The sequence below is a fragment of the Haemaphysalis longicornis genome, unplaced genomic scaffold, assembly GCF_048455015.1.
Source record: "Haemaphysalis longicornis isolate Haplotype H1 unplaced genomic scaffold, Haemaphysalis longicornis Haplotype H1 scaffold_12, whole genome shotgun sequence".
NCBI lineage: Eukaryota > Metazoa > Arthropoda > Arachnida > Ixodida > Ixodidae > Haemaphysalis > Haemaphysalis longicornis.
This window is the reverse complement of record NW_027526225.1, coordinates 55,656,294-55,674,375: the sequence shown is the minus strand read 5'-3', so window position 1 is coordinate 55,674,375 and position 18,082 is coordinate 55,656,294. Positions and strand designations below refer to the sequence as shown.

The 18,082-nt window shown below is 48.1% G+C and overlaps 2 protein-coding genes across 7 annotated transcripts in view; one reads left to right on the top strand and one right to left on the bottom strand.

Annotated features, from left to right (window-relative positions):
• Kank (KN motif and ankyrin repeat domain-containing protein 2 kank) overlaps nucleotides 1-18,082 on the bottom strand; it is an 89,608-nt gene that overhangs the window by 7,445 nt on the left and 64,081 nt on the right. For 5 of the 6 annotated variants that reach the window (XM_077693302.1, XM_077693304.1, XM_077693303.1 and 2 more), the window contains 7 exons: nucleotides 13,909-14,148; nucleotides 9,747-11,383; nucleotides 8,980-9,067; nucleotides 7,711-7,860; nucleotides 5,964-6,062; nucleotides 4,548-4,661; nucleotides 3,060-3,260 (listed from right to left, as the gene is read on the bottom strand). In XM_077693302.1, coding sequence (XP_077549428.1) covers nucleotides 3,060-3,260; nucleotides 4,548-4,661; nucleotides 5,964-6,062; nucleotides 7,711-7,860; nucleotides 8,980-9,067; nucleotides 9,747-11,383; nucleotides 13,909-14,148 — 2,529 coding nt within the window. The remainder of the gene's footprint in view (nucleotides 1-3,059; nucleotides 3,261-4,547; nucleotides 4,662-5,963; nucleotides 6,063-7,710; nucleotides 7,861-8,979; nucleotides 9,068-9,746; nucleotides 11,384-13,908; nucleotides 14,149-18,082) is intronic. The other variant, XM_077693306.1, reaches the window with a different exon arrangement.
• LOC144162675 (uncharacterized) overlaps nucleotides 1-18,082 on the top strand; it is a 108,927-nt gene that overhangs the window by 27,338 nt on the left and 63,507 nt on the right. The gene's annotated exons all lie outside the window — the stretch shown is intronic.

Below are 18,082 nucleotides of genomic sequence, written 5' to 3'. Positions count from 1 at the left end.
GCGCCACATTAGAACTGAAGAGGAACATTTCGCCCCACAAGCGAAGGTGAAGAGATATGGGAAAAGCCGCTCACGTCGCTTGCTGCGGCGGTAGGGCTGCCAGCGTTCGATCTGTGACGCTAGAAAGTTAAGTTTCGGCCGGAAAATGTCGCTGGTTCACTAGCCACCACCACAATTACTAGAGTTCGCTCATTATTGGTTCAGACTTATCAGACTACGCGTGCTTACTAGGCGGTTTATTACCGTCCAATTACTTGACAAATCCTGCCTGTGTAAGGCATTTTCATAGTATACCGCTCGGTAGTACGTTTTATCGCTCCGTGCAGAACACGCAAGTCAATGGCTTGGCCAGCGTGAATAGTAATAGTTTCCCACTAGGTCTGTTTTACCACCAGCGAAGGCAAGTGTATAAACGTTTCCAATCAAACTACCTAAACGTGACATTTTATTTTTGTTTAAAGGAGTACTGACACGAAATTTCAAAGCTGAGATAACTATGTAAAACGCTTCCTTTTTATCAGGAGATATCTCCCAGCAAGTTTCAACAGCAACCGTTCAGCGAAACATATTTAAAATCCATTTTAATCTTCGCCCGCACGAGAAAGCCCAGAGCGGGCCGACGTGACATCATCTGCTACGTGCCCCAAACTGTCGACGTCGGGGCTACCGTGACGAAGCCGACGCGCTGGCTGTGGTTGGCGCGCGCTGCTCGGGCGTGTGTACACGTCATGGTCTTGGGACTGACGTCATGCTGCCCGGGCCTGTGGAGACGGCGAAAACCCCGGCCGGTCTGGGCGCGCGCGTGCGCTCGCTCGCGCGCGCTTCCAGAGAGGCAGCGATACGGCAAGAATGGTGACGTCATGTTATACATGCGGTCATGGCGGCCGCTCGGCGTTTTTCAGTCGAAACCGAAACTGGCACGAATAAACGACGCCGTAAATGAATGTTTACGCTGCGCTCGACCGTCTAATCTGTCATTCTATGATTAGTGGGCTGGTGGGCACGCATAGCAGCGAAAAAAACGTAACATAAAAATTTCGTGTCAGTACTCCTTTAAAACAATACCGCGCTGTCGACTCTGTGGTAGTCTTAGTCGCATTGCTCTCTACTAAAACCAGTATTTTAATAAGAGACACTATTAGTAGAGCGTTGGATGCTGCTTACAAAAAAACACATCCAAAACCAGCCAAACAATTTTGTGGCTCCAGATTGGAGCTGATTAAGCGCTTGAAACGTCTATGCAGAATGTTAACCTGCAAACCAGCTTGAGCTGCTTTCTTACTGTCACTTAACGTTTTCTTCATTGCTAGAAGCGGCTTCTGTAACAAGGAAATCCAAAGAAAAAACACAAAGCTCTTCGCACGTAAATCACTAATTGTAATGCTAGTTCTAAACTAGCACACCTGGGCAAGCCTTCATCTGTGAAATGTGAGGTGATGGCCAAGGTGTCCCCAATTTAAAAACTGCCCTCGCGGTGTCGTACATTCAAACAGCTTTGTTAATATGAGCCTATATCTCAAAACGCGTCAGCCCAACGCACGATGTGCAAAGCAAAGAAACGTTCAACAGCGGTAGGTTTTGAAAACTGATTATTGTTCAGCGTAACATCTCACTAGTAAAATGTGTCATGCCTGCGCTCTCACACCCTTGCTTTGCTATGTAAGAACATGAGCACGAAGAAAATAAAATTATAGCAACGAAGTGTTATCGTTCCTTGCACGATTAGGGCGATGGACATCGGCGACCTGGATCGAACTTGTCATATGCATACAAACGTCAAGTATACGGGCGACGGAAACTAAAGGCGTCCGCCATGTAACAGCAAAGTTGTTGCTTAGACGAGTTGGTACATAATTGAAAGGATTTAAAAGCATTGTACGAAGACGAGGGACTAAAACATCACAATACACACCATGCGCATTGCGTTCGGTTCGGGTTTCGGTTCTTAGTTTTCGTGCAGCGCGTCGCAATCTGTTGCACGCGGTGTATCAAGCGCGAGACCTTCTAGAACATAACATGCATCCTGTGAATGCTGTGCTTGTTATCATATGAAACGGCGTCAAAATCCCCGTGATAATACGCTGCCGGCCAACGCGCGGGAGTGCGGGCTCCGACGTTTCCCTCGCTCGTCGATCCTCCATGGAGTGATTTCTCCTCCTGCCACCGCGCGGCGCCACCGTCTGTGCGCCTTGCGCTTCGAAGCGCCCGGGGATGCCGGCTGGCTAGACGATAAGGCCGCCGCGAAGGATATTTGATGGGCGCTCTCGTAAGCGGCGCGTATGACGTTTTAGAGTGAAAATTTCGCCCACGTTATCTGCTTTTTTTCTCGCATACCCCTCTCGTTTGCCCCTCGAGTTGCGTTTCAGCGAGCGGTTAGAATCGGTCGCTGGAGCTACCCGCATCGCGCGGGTGGTCTCCGCGGCTGCGTCAGCACGCCTGTGGCTTGCGGGGCGCATTTTTTCGGGAAGAAAACGCTCCATGCGGATCACGCTGATGCCCGCGTAGACGATTAAGCACCGATAGAAACAGAAACAGTGCGCCGGCCGTGTATGCGCGCCACGTTTTCTTTTTCAGGAAACGCTTCACGGGATGAACACTTCATTATAACCGCGAATTTCAATGTAGCGAAATTTCAATGTAACGAAGGAAATTACGAATTTTGCCGACTTCGTTACATCGAGGTTTAACTGTATCATCTGCAGGCCACCCAAAACGCACTGCAGGAAAGCCAAGTTTCTCTGACAATGACAATCGCGGGTGCAGTGAAGAAAAAGAAAAACCTCTTCCCGTCGTCGTAATCAAACCTGTGTCCCCTATCTTATGAAGCCAAAATCTATCCGGTTATGTCATTCTGGTGTGGTCAGTGCACCTCGTATTTGGAGCAGGTTGCACAAACGGGCAAAATTAGACAGAAAAATTAGCTAATTGACGACAAAGGTTGAAGACGATAACCAAGGAATCCCTCACGAGAAAGCTTTGCGTTCAACTATTGTAGTTGTTAGACAGAGGGGTGCATAATTTTCCCTCCCCCCTTCCCGATTCTGGCTTTGTGGACTCACGTTGTCTGCCAGGCAGACCTCCGTGTCGGGACTGGCCAGCAGCAGCCGCACAATGTCGATGTAGCCGTGCTCGGCCGCGCACATGAGCGCCGTGGAGCCGTCGTTGTCCTGCACATTGGGCTCAGCTCCCGCGTCCAGCAGCAGCTTGACCATCTCTGCACGGCCGTGACTAGCGGCCAGCATCAGGGCCGTCTGGCCATTCTGCCAAGGGGCGCACAAAGGGGGGAACACGTCACTACGACGACAACAGGCCTCCACAAGTGCATGTCATCACTTGTGCTTAAGGCGACGTCAAAAGATGCAGCTGCATTTTAGTGACGCGCACCAATTGTAACAGCTGCTAGTGGTGCGGTCGGGAGCTGCCGCTTACAACATAGCGCCACACATGTTGTACACCACAGACACTTACATGTTGTATGACATACTACATGTTGTACGATACATGTTATACGACACAGACACAGCACCACAGACACTTTCATGTACGCTGCATCTGAACTACTTTAAAAGTCGGAATATAGGTCGACCCCCTTATTTGTTGCTGAGAAATTGGACAAAAATATTACGTACATATTATCGCTTTATTGAGGCTATAAGCACTTGTTTTGTCTAAGGTTACTCATTAGAGCTATCTAAAATCTTGTCAGACGACTGCCTTTGTCGTCTCCCACACAGCAAGTCGTCCTCGGGCAGTCTGGGATATTGCTTACGGAGCACTTAGGCTCTCACAAGACCCTGTCATCAGTAAGCGAGCGCCAAGCATGGGACACTCATGTGCAGACCGTCACGAGAGCAGGCGACCAGGAAGCGTCTTGGTGTTGTCACCAGCCTTTATTCGCATAGACGTCGCACAATGCTCGCGGACAGAAGTGGCCACCTTGTCCCCCAGCACCCACAAAACAAGGTCTTCCATGTGTTGCATACCGAGAGCTGCCCCTTCAGCTTACGCCAGTAGCGCGCTCTCTTTTTGGCGACACCAAACAGGCGTGAGTCACGCATGTTGCCATTTGCTTGGGCATACTATATAATGTTTCTTTTAAATACTGTCGTGCACTGGCGCCAAGTACTTGAACTTACCTTGAGCAAGAAGAAAATATTAAACACGCACTCGGTGGAAATGGTGCCTTTGCAGTTTGGGTGGGCCCGATGGGCTGCCTTGTAGCCAGATGACAACTGACATTACACCAATGACCGGTACATAGGTGGAGGGGCGATTTCAAAGTAATTTTTTTATAAAAAAGTCTCAACCTATATTCTGACTTATATATGTACGTCACAAATGGGTTGGCGGCACCACTCTGAAGAGGAGAGGTTTCTGCAAAGCTGCAGTGGTGGCCCACAGTGTTTCACGTTCACAATGGCATTAGGAAGTCGTAGCAAACTGGATAACTGGCCAAGTGCCCTCCTGCCCGCGCACAGTGGTGCCGGCTGTACCAGGAACCGTATTGTGACTGGTTTGTTTGGCCTGCACAGTACCGATCAGCTCACCTGCATGGCCTTGGTGTTGACGTCGCCCAGCTGGAACAAACGCTGCACCACGAGCCGGTGGGTTTCGTTCTTGATTTCGGCCAACGAGACCAGCATCATGCACGTGTAGCCAGCCTGGAAAGTGGTTAAATGAGAAAAAGAGCGTTGCTAGGCATTTGCTGCCACATTATCAAGTCTACCTGCACCACTCAACTGGCCAAAATGTGTTGCAAGCATAAACACTACTGCTACAGCCAAACTTTACAACGATGTAGTACCGAGGCAGTAAATTGGTTCAGTATATCTGATATTCATTGTAACAGTAGAGGTAAAAATCGGCTCTCACAAATCAGCCATCTGGCTCACGCAAAAATCCTAGATACAAAAACACATTATTCTAGGCTTCGAAACACACAATTAACAAGTCTAAACTATCACATTGTTTAAATTTAAGAGGCTGTAGTCCACCTCACAACATGCACAACCCATGCATTAGGCAAGGCATGCACTCGTATACAAGCTAGCTGAGCCCGCCCACAAGATTGAAACACCACCGTGCCGACTCAACGCCGCCTCTATTGGGCAGGTGGAGTAAGGGCGACAAAGGAACATGCCCGGGGGACAGAGAGAAGACGTTTATTTTATGCCGACCTCCCCCCCCCCCCTGTTACAATTCACACTTCTCCTTAGGTGAAAAGGGGCAGACGGCGATCTAGTGCAATGCACAAGTGAGTGCGTCACAGCTGCACTGACCAGAGGGCTCAGCAGTCAGGGAGCAATCCAGGAAGCAATGCACATTACTGCACTGGCCAGATTGGCTCACAGCAGCGAGAGAGACACAGTCCGTTCTCTCACAGGCACGTACGTACCACAAGGAGTGTTTGTCAAGTGTTAGGTCAGCGGCGCATAGGTAAGTGATGGGACAAAAGGAGCAGCCATCAGCAGGAGCGGCTGGCGGGCTTTCCCCAGCGCAACAGAGGCGCGGCCGGACTGTAGAGAAAGCGTTGCATACATTAACTGTTTTGGAGAGCGTCTCCCCAATCCATCTGCCATGCAGGCACGCATTCTGCGTCCTGGCGAGAGAGGGCTCAGGTCCCGTTCAAAATGGGCCAATGAGATGAGGTGACAGGGCGGATTTACTGTCGCGTGACATTGTTCCATCACCGTAACGGTCGCTAGAGCCTTCACCTCAGGCAGGAGTTTGAAAAGTCTGCTCGGCTCTTCACAGTGGCGCCGAGACGAGCCGGCCTTTCGGAAAGAGAGGGGGAAAGCACTGTGTGACGGTACAAACCAAGCGACTGTGCAATGGAGGTGGATGCCAGGATCCCCACAAGGCGTAGGGGCAATTATAAAAAGCCGTCACGCAGACTACGCCTGGTAGACTTTTTAAAATGACCCCAACTCTCTACGGCTGAAACAAACATCGGGTCCACTCACCTTGTTCTGTTTGCTGACATCACAGACTTTGGAGTCGAGGAGTATGCTCACGACATCGAAATTTCCGTGAGACACAGCATAGTGAATGGCAGTGTTGCCCTGCACAAGCAATGAGAGCGACGACACAGTTTCAGCATGGACGGACACAAATTCGGGACGATGCACCAGTTGCCTTTTCTCCAATTTATCCCCAACACCAACAGCACAGTGGGCAATTCTGCATTCACCTGATGACAAATACCATATTTACATGCTTGTAGGTCGACCCTTTTTTTCAGGTATGACAATCTAGTGTTGGGGGGTCGACTTAGAATCGAAATCTAACTTTGTGCCGCTTGTAACGGCACGAGATATGAGAAATCAGGGGTGCTATGAGCTGGGGAAAGCGTAACACCCTTGTTTCTATGGTTACGGCCGAAGCGTAGCGTTTACCGTTGCATACATTCTGGCATCAATAAAGGTGATGCCGACTTTGAAAGTTGGCATTCCCGATCTGTGCCCTTTGTCCAGCATACACAGAGTGGCTAACCTTCCACCAGTGCGTTCGGAAGTGTACTGAACGTGATATGCTTGTGCCTACGTCAGCGCCGTGCACCGATTCAAGGGATTCGGTAACACTCATTTTGTTTATTAGAGACGAACAAAACGCTTCTTGAATGCAAGTAACGTAACTCACGAATCAAAGGAAATCGCGAGCGGCCGCTTCTGCAAGCCGCCATGTTGTTTGTTTTGATATCGCGCGGCAGTGGCTGCTGCCGGTAGCTTCCGTGGTTGTCATCTCGCAGCGAATGTGTTCTTATGATTGGGAATAAAGTTTCCCTCTCAACCCACAGCGCATGGTTATTCTGCATGCTTATAAAAAAGCTTTTCTTTTTTAACATCTACTACGTGCACCACGAGCGTATGGCTCTTGTGGGAGCATCGATCATTGATGGAAGTATAGGGGGTATTGGTAGTTGACAGAAGAGCTTCTCTTTGTGATACAATTTTCTAGGTGGCCGCGTTGCCGCGTGCTTGTGTCACTTCTATGTTGTGCTGAATCGTCCTGTCTGTCATTTGCGCCCGGGGTCCGAAGACCTCTCTCGGCACTCATTCACAGCAGCGTTCAAATGGGCTGCTTTCTGCGCTCTTTTTTTTTTTTTTTTTTTTTTTTGCGAGATGCAATTTTGGGATGGTTGACCTACATTCGGGTTGGCTTACAATCGTGTAAATACGCTACAGGTACATAAGATGTAATGTCTATGCATAACCTCTGCGATTAACAATATGGACAAAGACTCGGTTTTTAGTTTTCCTTTAGAAATTTGATGGTTTCTACAGATAATTTCAACATTCAGCAACTTAGGCAAAGAGATCATTCCTAAAATCTGTACCTAGAGATTAAATTATTATTTGTAAATAGCCCCTACGTATAGCAGCACAAGAAAAGATGTAATTTTTGGCAGACAAGCCTCAGCGAAGAGCTTCAATCCTCCCCAAGTCACATTTCTGTAAATTGTTTACGTCCCCATCAAAAGGACGAGCAACCATGTTCCTCCGACGTATAAAAACAATTCCTATGCCCGCAATTAGACACGAAAGAATTTTCACACAAATCATTTAAGTCACTCCTACATCAAACTTGCATCTTTCATCTTTAGTGCCACCACAGCAGTGAATAATGTCTAGACTCATCCCCTCAGAGCCGCCACCAACAAGCCCACCTGCTGGAGGCATGCGAACAATAATAATTCAGGCTAGTGCGTACATTTACGTCTGCCATGTTCACAATGCGGTGAAGCAGGTGGCGCGAGAACTCCTCAAAGGTGTCCATGTAGTCTTCGACCACATTGGGGTCCGCATCGGCTGGGCTCGAAATCTGGAACCACTCCTGCTGAATCAGTGACACGGCCGTTTTCTGGAAAGAAGAAAAAGAATTTGCCATTCCTCGGTAAATAAAGTTGAGAGAAGTGGGAAACCTTTCCAACATAAAAACTGCATCAAAACTTGCGCTAAAATTGCATCCAAGCTTCACTGAAAGTACGTCAAATTGACCGCCAAACCTACAAAGACCCAAATTGCAAAAAAAAGACAAAGCAATGCGACCATTTCTCAGGCACTACGAGTGATCTAAATGTATACCGATACGTGGTTTATGAGATAAAGGTATTTTATTGCATTCCTTCTTATATTTGTCTCATCAAGAACCGTTGCTTTTTTTCAGATTTTCAAGTGATTATTTTGACACAATGGAATCCGGGTTTCACAAATTTGCCGTCGGTCAACCAACCGGTTGATGGGGAAATGCATTAGTATTTCGACAGGACGCCATTGGTCCCACAAAGAAAGCTTTCGCTGTAAAAAGATAGAGAGAATGTTTGGAGCATGAATTTGCACCGTGGTGAGCACACACAGCTTACAAAAAACCCCACTCCCCCTCCTGAAGGAAAAACATTGGTTTCCTAAAGAAACACTAAAAGAAAACTTGCAGCTAGAAAAACGGTTGTAGAAGTGCAGCTCACAAAGTGCAAACATTCACTGCCAAACATTTATGTATTGCACAGCATACTTAACACATCACCAACAGAACCAACTCCGACAAGGCTGTGACAAGCCTTTGATACAAGACAGCGAAGTTAATATAAATATTACTTCCAAGTGTTGTTTGTGCCGGTAAGTGAACAATCCAAGCAAATCAAGCTGAATGAGAATGAATCAACCGATTGGAGCAGTCAAACATGCCATCTTTCCAAGTCCATTTAACGCACCCTCGCACTAGCTAGCTACAAAAAAAAAATTAGGTTGGCAATTTGGCAAACTGATGTGTTAAGTAATAAACGAATGGAGGTGAGAAAAACTGACTGCCTTATACTCCGATTCATCTTGACGCCATCACCACGGTTCCGCATACTACCCTGGCTACCTGCAACTTACTGATTACCGCTTACTGCAGTAAGTTCTGTTAGCTTGCTATGCTGGACAACTTGCCTTCGCAAGTGTCATTTGGCATGGGCTGATACAGTTTAAAGGCACTCACAAGTTTGTTGGGATCTCCCCTCTCCGGCTTCATGAGGTAGTCATTGAGGACCTTGCAGGCAGCCTTCACCTCCTTGCTCGGTTCATGCCTTGACATGGAAGAAGAAAATTAGACAGGCAAAATTTAAAACTTAGCTAGGAATTCCACAGATCCTCAGTTACAACCAACATGTGCTGCAAGCGAATGGTGTGAAAAGACAGAATTTTGTTGTCTGGCCACCTTACAGAGAGTCTTAAGCAGGTGTGTTCAAATAGCGCAATTTTTTAAATTGAATTGTACATGAATAGTATAGTTAAAAACTATCAATAATGAAGGAAACGTTTAGCAGAAACTAGCAATACTGAATTGAATACAGACTATGTTTTTGTTATATTAAGGCACTTTTCAATGGATGCAATGCTGTTAGGACACTCATGAGTCTTGGCCTACAATAGGCATGGATGTGGAATAGCAAACTGGAACGCATATTTGCATCTCCGCTTTCACCAATGCATGACATTGGCGTCATTAAATCTCGGATGCCTGGTTTTGGGGTAGCAGCACGATCAGCAGCCAGCTACAGCCCATTCATCTGTAGGTGCTATATTCTAAACATTTGTTGTACAACTATCAAAGCAAATCAGACGCACGCGCACACGCACACGCACGCGCGCACACGCACACACACGCACACGCACACGCGCACACACACACACACACACACACACACACACACACACACACACACACACAAAAGCACACAGAGGTTACCCAAGTTGTTGGCTTACTTTTCTGCCCTTTCCGTCATCCTGGTCGGCGGTTCTGGAAGCTGTTGAGCCAGGCCTGTTGTTGGCTTCCTGTCATCCGGACTTCCCAGCAGGGCATGCCTGTTCTCGAACGACAGTGAAATCGACGACGGCCGAGCAGACGCTGGTTTTTTAGGACTGCGGCCAGCCAGTTTCGGAATGCGAGACGACAGGGTCGGCAGTGCGGGGTCTAGCACATTCTTGTCGATGAAGTCCTTGGCAACGTTTGTTATCTGCGAGCTGCACTTGTCGCAAAGCCGGACACCTCCGACGTCCGAGGACGCCTTCACCTCTTCCATCGATGATGTCATCACCGTGCCGACGGACTCGACAGCAGGCTTCTTCTCTTCCGACGTCGACTTCTCCTCCGCGCAGGTCTCGCAGACAGCACCGTTGACATCGAAGTCGCCCACGCCGATCGTTTCTGTCTGCTTGAGCTCACACTTTTCGCACAAGACGTCGGAGACCGAGCAGTCTCCGGAGCCCCGAGACGTCGTCTCTTTTTGCATCGACACGGCGACTCCGGCGTCCCTCTGGTTGACATGATTTCCGACCGAAACCGACCTCTGGCGGAGGTTTGTGCAGCGGTCACAGATGACCCTCCTCACATCCGAAATGCCTGTTCCAACCGAAACGGTGTGCGGCTTCGCCTCGACCGTCATAACCTGAAGTCCGACATGCCGCCTTTCAACGACGTCGGCCTGCAACAAAACGTCTCGCCTCCGTACTGGACTTGGAGATATCTGGACTCCAACGTTTCCCTTTAGGACCCGCTGTGTCTGCGACCCCTGGCTTCGTGACCTCCGTGGTCGTGGCGGACTCTCAACCGGCGGTTGTGAAGATTGTGGTAGGATGGCGCTAACGCCAATGCTCAACGTCGCCACCGCATCCGTGTTTGTGGTTGCATGTGCAGACAGCCGCCGGGAACGTTCTTGACAGTCTCGGCACGGCCGCGGATCCGGCTTGACAGAAGTCGGCTCGCAGACATCGAAAGTCAGCTGTTCTAGCTTGCTCCTTACATCGCGACCGGCTTCAGGGTCCGTTGCTGTCTCCTTGCTTTCGAACTGCTTCTTGCTTCGCTCGGCACATCTCGCACAAGCGTGCAGTTTGGCTCTTGGAATGTATTTCCAATCCCCTTGCGCTTCCCAAGTCGATGGAAGTCTTTCTGGACTGGCTTCACTTTTAAAAGACTGTTTCGGCAGCAGTTCACCGCTGTCGCCAACCGCGATCGACCTCGTCGCAACTGAACATCCCACGCCAATCGTCTTCTGGATTCGAACAGCCGGCTTCGCGCGGTCTAAACTCCTGCTTGGGCGCAAGGGTGGAGATTCGGGGAATGTGTCAACTTCTCTGGTGCTTGGCACTGTGGAATGTGTGGAAGTGTGCAAGAACCTGGTTTGTACTTTGCCTTCTGAGAGGGTTGGCTTTGGTAGGCCCACCTGATTTTCTAGTTCTTGGATCAGCGAGTCAAGTCCGTCACCGGCAATGGGATCTTTGGGCGATGAGCCAAGAATGTGGTTGTCACCGATGCCAATGGAACGCTGATCGAGTTGGCTTGGCTTGGATTGCAACTGTAGCATCAGCAACCTCTTCTCTTCTTTCAGGACCGATAACTTCACCTGGCATGTAAAAAAGGAAAAAAATAATTGTTGCAAGAGGCTTGTGAAATAGAACCCAATGCGGCGGCGAATGTCGTTAGCAACTTTGCCCTGCGCAGTTTGAAATGTCAAGATGTGAGCCGGTATCAATGAGACGGTTTCAATTTCGTGTTTTCACACACATGAACAAGTCTGAATAAATTTTCAACAAAAAATGCTTATTCTGGGAGAAGCTGTGTTGATGACGCTAACTGAAAATATTCACAACGAAATAAACTGCATTATGTTTAAGTACTCGGTGACACGTTAGTTATTTGCCAGAAGCAATTCGCAGGTTGAGGGCACTGTGAATCAGGCGTACGACAGGAAAGAAGCAGTTTGTTAATGTGCATAAAACAACTTTCCATTAACAGCGTGCCTTGGAATTATTTAAGCAATGTTGGCGCGCAGGCACTTCGCTTTTTGACTAGGAAGTGCGCCAATACACGTAGTGCAATATGTGAGATAAGGTAACATCAATACAAAAAGAAATATTAACTGTTATACACATTGTGCAGGTAATCCTTGGGAAGAAAATATTACCATACTGTGCAATGCATCTAGAATATTATCAAGCTGCAGCAGGCATGCGTGCAGTGAGGATGCCAATAGACGTGGCATTGGCCACTCATAGCCAACTAAATTGTTCAACCGAAATATATATAAAAAAGGTAATCTGCCAGGTTTCTCCCTTTACCATGAGTTTTGTATTCACTCGCATGATGAATGCATTCACACAAAGAATACAACTCTACAATGGTCATCAAAACTTTACATCTTTGATCAGAGCACATGGAAAGCTATCAGAGGCAAAATTTTGTCAAATTTTTGCAAGGCGAAAATTTGTGCCAAAATAACTAGTTTGCGCTGCAACCTTTTTTGGATGTACCCAACCAGACTTTACGTCACCTGCCGCAACATACCCGACGGCGAATATGTTTCCTGCTTCACACTTGTGTGCAGATCGTGCTACCGCTTATTAATAAATGTAAACTTTGTCAGCTACGGTTTCCGGGCAAGTGTGCACAAAAAAACCATTTTTCTGCAAGTCATGCTGGGTAACATTTTATCCGGAGCAGCTATTCGAAATCTGATTGCATATATGACCAGAGGAGCGCAATCTTTACAAGCTGTGAAAATTTCAGCCTCCTAACTTCATTATTAAAAAAAAAAAAAAAAAAGTTGTTTCGAGGAGCATGTTCCCTTAAAAGAAACAGTAATGCATCACGAGTTCAGTGACATATGCTCTGGTAGACTAAGGGTGTGAATGTGAGCTTCTACTCGCATGCAGTTGAGTCACTGTTGCTGGGTTTGTACTTAAAAAAAAAAATTGAGGAAACTCAGCAGCTTGTTCGCAGATTGTTATCTTCTAGCAGCGCAGCGAGCCTTGCCAGGCAGACGAGTCGGACGTACTATCTTTGTCAGCAAAAAGATCTTGCTTGCCTTTCAGCTCTGCCTTTGGCTCTTATCTCTAGCAGTTTTTTTTTTTTTTTTCGTACAGCAGCCATATGCTAGTGCAGCAGTAAAGGCAAGACACAATGGCCTTCGAGGATTCGTATGAGTTAAGCCTAACTCTTGTATTCCCGTATCTTTGTCTTTGATACCGGTATTTGAGGTGCAGGATAAACTACTTTTAAAGTTTGCACCTACTGACATAAGTACCTCCAAGTTTCAAATGAATAAACTGGTACTTTGACTCTGTGAGCCGACCCTGACACCACCGTTTTTTATCGGTTGCCGGGCATCGTTAAGATGGCATTGTGGCAAGCAGCCAATGCCTGCAGCACCACCGATCGGGTGGTGCCTTGAACAAAAAGACGCATTTGCAGCAGAAAATTCAAGACGACGAGACCAGGGATGAATATACGGTGTCGAATTTTCGATCAAATTGCCCTTTATTCGTTATTCGCTACGATCCTAACGCAGGTATTCGATATTTTCAAATTCTTCGGCGCTCCCGAATAGGCACCCAAATGCCAAGCTTTTCGCTCCAGCCTTCCGAGATGTCATCCCAGGTATGTCACAAGACCCTGCCAACGCGGACATTGCTATCACCAGTACCAAGTTGTTGCCTTGCCTAGAGGTTCGACAAGCTCTCGGCTGCCATCACACTTTCCGTTCCAAGGCGGCACTCAAACGACACCACTGCCGACATAGCAGCACCAAGGGGCCCCTGTACTGCCGATTTGATAAGGAATTAGTGGAACACTGTTAAAATGGCGCCGTGTAACTTGCGTTTTAGTTGGCTAAGGCCGCAGACACTAGTGGCTACATTGCTCCTTTTTTATTGGAGCTTATAGCTGGCACTAAAAGCTCTGGAGTTAAGTGCACGTCACTTTAGTAGCTACAAGACTGAAGTAGCTACACGACTGAAGCGATGCCGTCGTCCTCAGAGTTGCTTTCAGCCCGAAGGTGTTCCGGCTCACTTTGCAAACTTGCCATTGGGCATGACAGCTCAGCGCGGGCGGTGACAAAAGAATAACTAGTGGCCGTGCGCGTAGTAGTACCTGCAGCAATGGTATGGCCTTGGCCTCTTCCTCAAGCTGCCTGATTCGCTCGAGGCTCGTTGCCATCATCTCCCGCACGTTGGTTAGCGCCGCGCGGTTCACGCCTAGCGGGTGGTTAGGGCTCGTTGCCTGCTCGCGCGAGGAGACCGCCGGCGACGAGGCGGCCACACCGCAGACCACTCCGCCGGCCGCCGGATGGTGGTGATGGCGCTGACCTCGGAATCCTCCGCCCAGCAGCTGCTGCAATGGGTGCAAGGCATGGTGCGCTTCAGGGGGCGGCCACAGGTCGAGAATGGCAGCCAGGCAGCCCGACAGCCCCAGCAGCCAGAGGACCAGGACGGTGGCCACAATGGTAGCCAAGACCGTTAGGAACATGCCTGCCTGAAGGGCCCCCCGTCTGGGTCGGGTGTTCGCCCGCAGCCAGGGCAGTCGACGCCCTCATAGCGTGGCCGCAGACATCGCGCTTGACTTTCTCTTCCCTCGACGGGACTGCGCCAATGATGATAGTGGAGGCGATTTGTAATTGGAAATCTTTTCTTTTCTGCTGCCTTTCGTTTCTTGCTCTCAATTTAGTTACATTTCTACCTTCCTTTGGTCATGGCTACGCTGTTATCACAGCGTACGCTAATTATTATCAGATATGATGGTAATGATGGTACAATGCCCACTCGGAGAAATTACCCAATGTTCACTAGCCGTTGTTTATCGTCCCTTCCTTACTAACTGCTGGTTTTCATTTCTGGCTGGATGTTACTGATGATTTTTTTTTTAGCTAGGCCTTGCAACAGTACCACACAGATACCAGTAATAATGGTTGTGATACTCTCGGGGATGACAGCACATACCTGCTCTGGGAGACTGGCCAAGGCCCACAAGTCATTCGCTTCGTTATCAGTAATCGGTTCGTTTTCAAGGCGTTCAGTTTTACTTTGCTTCAGCAACAAAATCTGCGTTGATTTGGTTGTAGCCATGGCTTATCCTATAGAACTTTGACCAATTCCACCTCTTATGGGGGACTGGCCAAGTGTTCAGCCACCCAGGAACGAGCCACCCACAATTGTGCAGGCCTGTTGGCCCTGCTCGGCTGGGATAACTCTCGACAGTGTCGTGCCCACAATGATGATGCTTTGGTAGCATTTGCTTGGTCTGAAATACCGCAGCAGCTGCTACATGATTTGACCAGACCTTGCCAGTATCCTGTTCCACTAAAGAAAAGAAAAAAATCATTGTAAAAAAATTTCTTTTCAAACTACTTTAGAAAATTTCTACAAAAGAAGCTATTACAATACTATAGGTAGTGCCTTGACAGAAAGAATGCTTATAGGGGAATAATAATCAATGCAAAGGAAAGATTACCAATTAAAGTGAGCCCAAATTAAGCGAACTTGCAGCTAACCCCACAACTTTGTGCGTCTTTTAGCTGCTGGACCACTAAAGAAATACAATAAGGCTCGTATGGCTGGTACACTAGCAAAAGGCACCAAAAATTATGACTGAAGCTCATAAGCTCACTCATGCTTGTGTAACAGCATAGATGCATGCAGGCATGCAAGCAGGAAAAGGTTATGGCGTAATATAGTAATATAATAACAATAAACCGCTCTGAACGTAACCTTAACCAAATTCAGATTAGTCAATGAAATGTTCTGGTCAGCAATGGGCAGCTGGAGAACAGCTGATGTCTTTGGAGCTTCCAAAAAAACTACGGACAGATTATGAGGGACAGGAACTTGACTGAAAATAATCTCATTTTCACAATTCCACATCTCATCGAACTCACCTGACCTTGAGACCAGAAAACACTAAAGTTCACCATCTTTGATGGATACAGTAAGCAAGTAATATGCAAGAAGCAAACAGAGCAATGTGCCTTTCAGCTATCTAACTAGGCAAGCCCACAGGACAGCTTCATAATTTCAGCAGAGCACACGAAATGAATACAGTTTAGTAAAATAAGTACAGAACTTCTCAAGCACACTATTATTAGTGACATCGGAAGGAATTTGTCTGGTATGATCAACTGCAAGCTTGTTCTACTAAACTGAAAAACGGCAGGAGTAAAAAAATAGAAAAAAGGGTTGATAGATTGAATAAACTTTATTGTTTCGAGTTTATTCAGTCAATCAATAGAACAACCTCTGCTTACTATGCTCTCAAATGAGAATTCTTATCACTAATTTAGAAATATCAAAATTTAAAAATAACGAAGCCTTATAGAAATGTTAGGTGCACTATATCGACCTCCCAGCCAAAGGTTCAAGTTCCCGAAACTCTATCAACTGTTCCACACTAATGCCATGAACTTGATGATTAGTACAGTGTAGACCATTTATAACGTAACCGCTTATAGTGCGGGACCGGATATAACGCGGGTTTTTGTGACCACCGGTTTGCCTCCCATAGAACTCAATGCATAAGCATACCGCTTAAGATGCGGTTGGCCGAGCCACAATACCGTTTATAGTGCGGTTTTTCGGCGGGTCTGCTCATCGACCGGCGCAGCTGGGGCATCGTTTTAGGGTAGCAAAAGAAAAAAATAAATGATGAAATCGGCCATCTGACGCAGCGCGCACCCCTTGCTCTCCTCAAACTTCTACACAGAAGCAAAAAAAATAGGCACCCTTTAGTTCGCGCGTAGGTGATAACCACAACCCGCCGCGGTGGCTCAGCGTTGCGCTGCTGAGCACAAGGTCGCGGGTTCGATTCCCGGCCGCGGCGGCCGCTTTTCTGATGGAGGCGAAAAGCAAAAACGCCCGTGTGTACGAGATTTCGGCGCACGATAAAGATCCCCAGGTGGTCAAAATTAATCCGGAGCCCTCCACTACGGCGCGCCTCATCGCCTGCGTTGCGTCGGCGCGTTAAACCCCACAATCAATCAGGTGATAACCACAGCTGTCCTTGCTTGATGCACCTCGGAAGATAGCGACCGGCTCCCCGTCCGCGCGTGGCAAGTTGTTTCTATTAATCGTGAACCGCATGGGCCGTTTTCGCACACGAATTGTGCACATCGGCGTTGCGCGTGCGTTTTTTTCATGCTCGCGTCTACGATTCCGCGCTCGCGGTGGCTTCTTCGTGTGGCAGTGGGAGGAGCCTGACGACTTGCACCAATGGAAAGACGCGCACCTAATGGCGGGAGATTCGAAGCGCTCCGAGCCGGCTAGCCGCGCCAGAGGTGTTTAGGCTAAAGTCCCTCGATCAGATGAAGGGACTTTAGTTTAGGCTTACCGCCGCGGTATTTTTTGATGGGCGCTTTCACAAGCAGCGTAGATGGCAGTTTATATTTCACTTTGCGGTCACATTATCAGCTCTTTTCTTGCATGAGCATCTTCGCTTGCGCCTCGTGCGGCATTTCAGCGAGCGGTTAGAAGTGGTCGCTGGAGCTGCCTGCACCGCTCCACGGCCAGTGCCGACGCCATGTTGCCGCCTCTTACCGCGCCGCACACAGTTGTATTCGCGCCGGCGTCGCCGCGCCTGCGGCGTGCGCTGCACGTTTTCGCGAGAAATCGCTCCATGCGGTTCACGCTTTATAACGTTGTGCAGATAAACCACCGCTCTTCCCGATCAAGCGAGCCGGGCGAAGATTTCCACCACCAGTACGTTGCGCTGATAAGCAGCCGCCTTCGGCATCGTGAACGCAAGGTGGGGTAAAAAAAAAGAAAAAAAAATCCCGCTGGCCTTTCTTATCATGACCTGCGGCATCTTCACAGACGCAAAAAACGCAGTCATGGTCTTTCAAAACACAAACACAACGGAAGTTAAAGCCGCACTCGCCGTTTGTAAGACCGCGCTTTTGCAATGTGTGAGACCCGGCAGCAGCGGCTGATGTTAAAAATAATACGAAATAAAGACCCTTCCTTCGTTTTTAGGCGCTGTGCGTTTGGGTGATAAAAAATTTAGGATGACTTGGGAGGTAGGTGGTGATACGGTTGAATTCGCACACGTTTTGGTTATAGCGCGGTACCGCTTATAGTGCGGATTTTTGCGGCTCCCGCGACATACGTTATAAGCGGTCTACACTGTAGCTTCATTTAAATGCACTTAGCTTTGCAACCCTCTCCGCAAAAAACCAAGGCTGACCACCATCCACCCGAGAACTTTGTTCACAAGTCAAGTGTGCAACTAGGCTTGCACAATCACTCCAGCAATCAGGAGATGGCTGCATGCATGCAATACG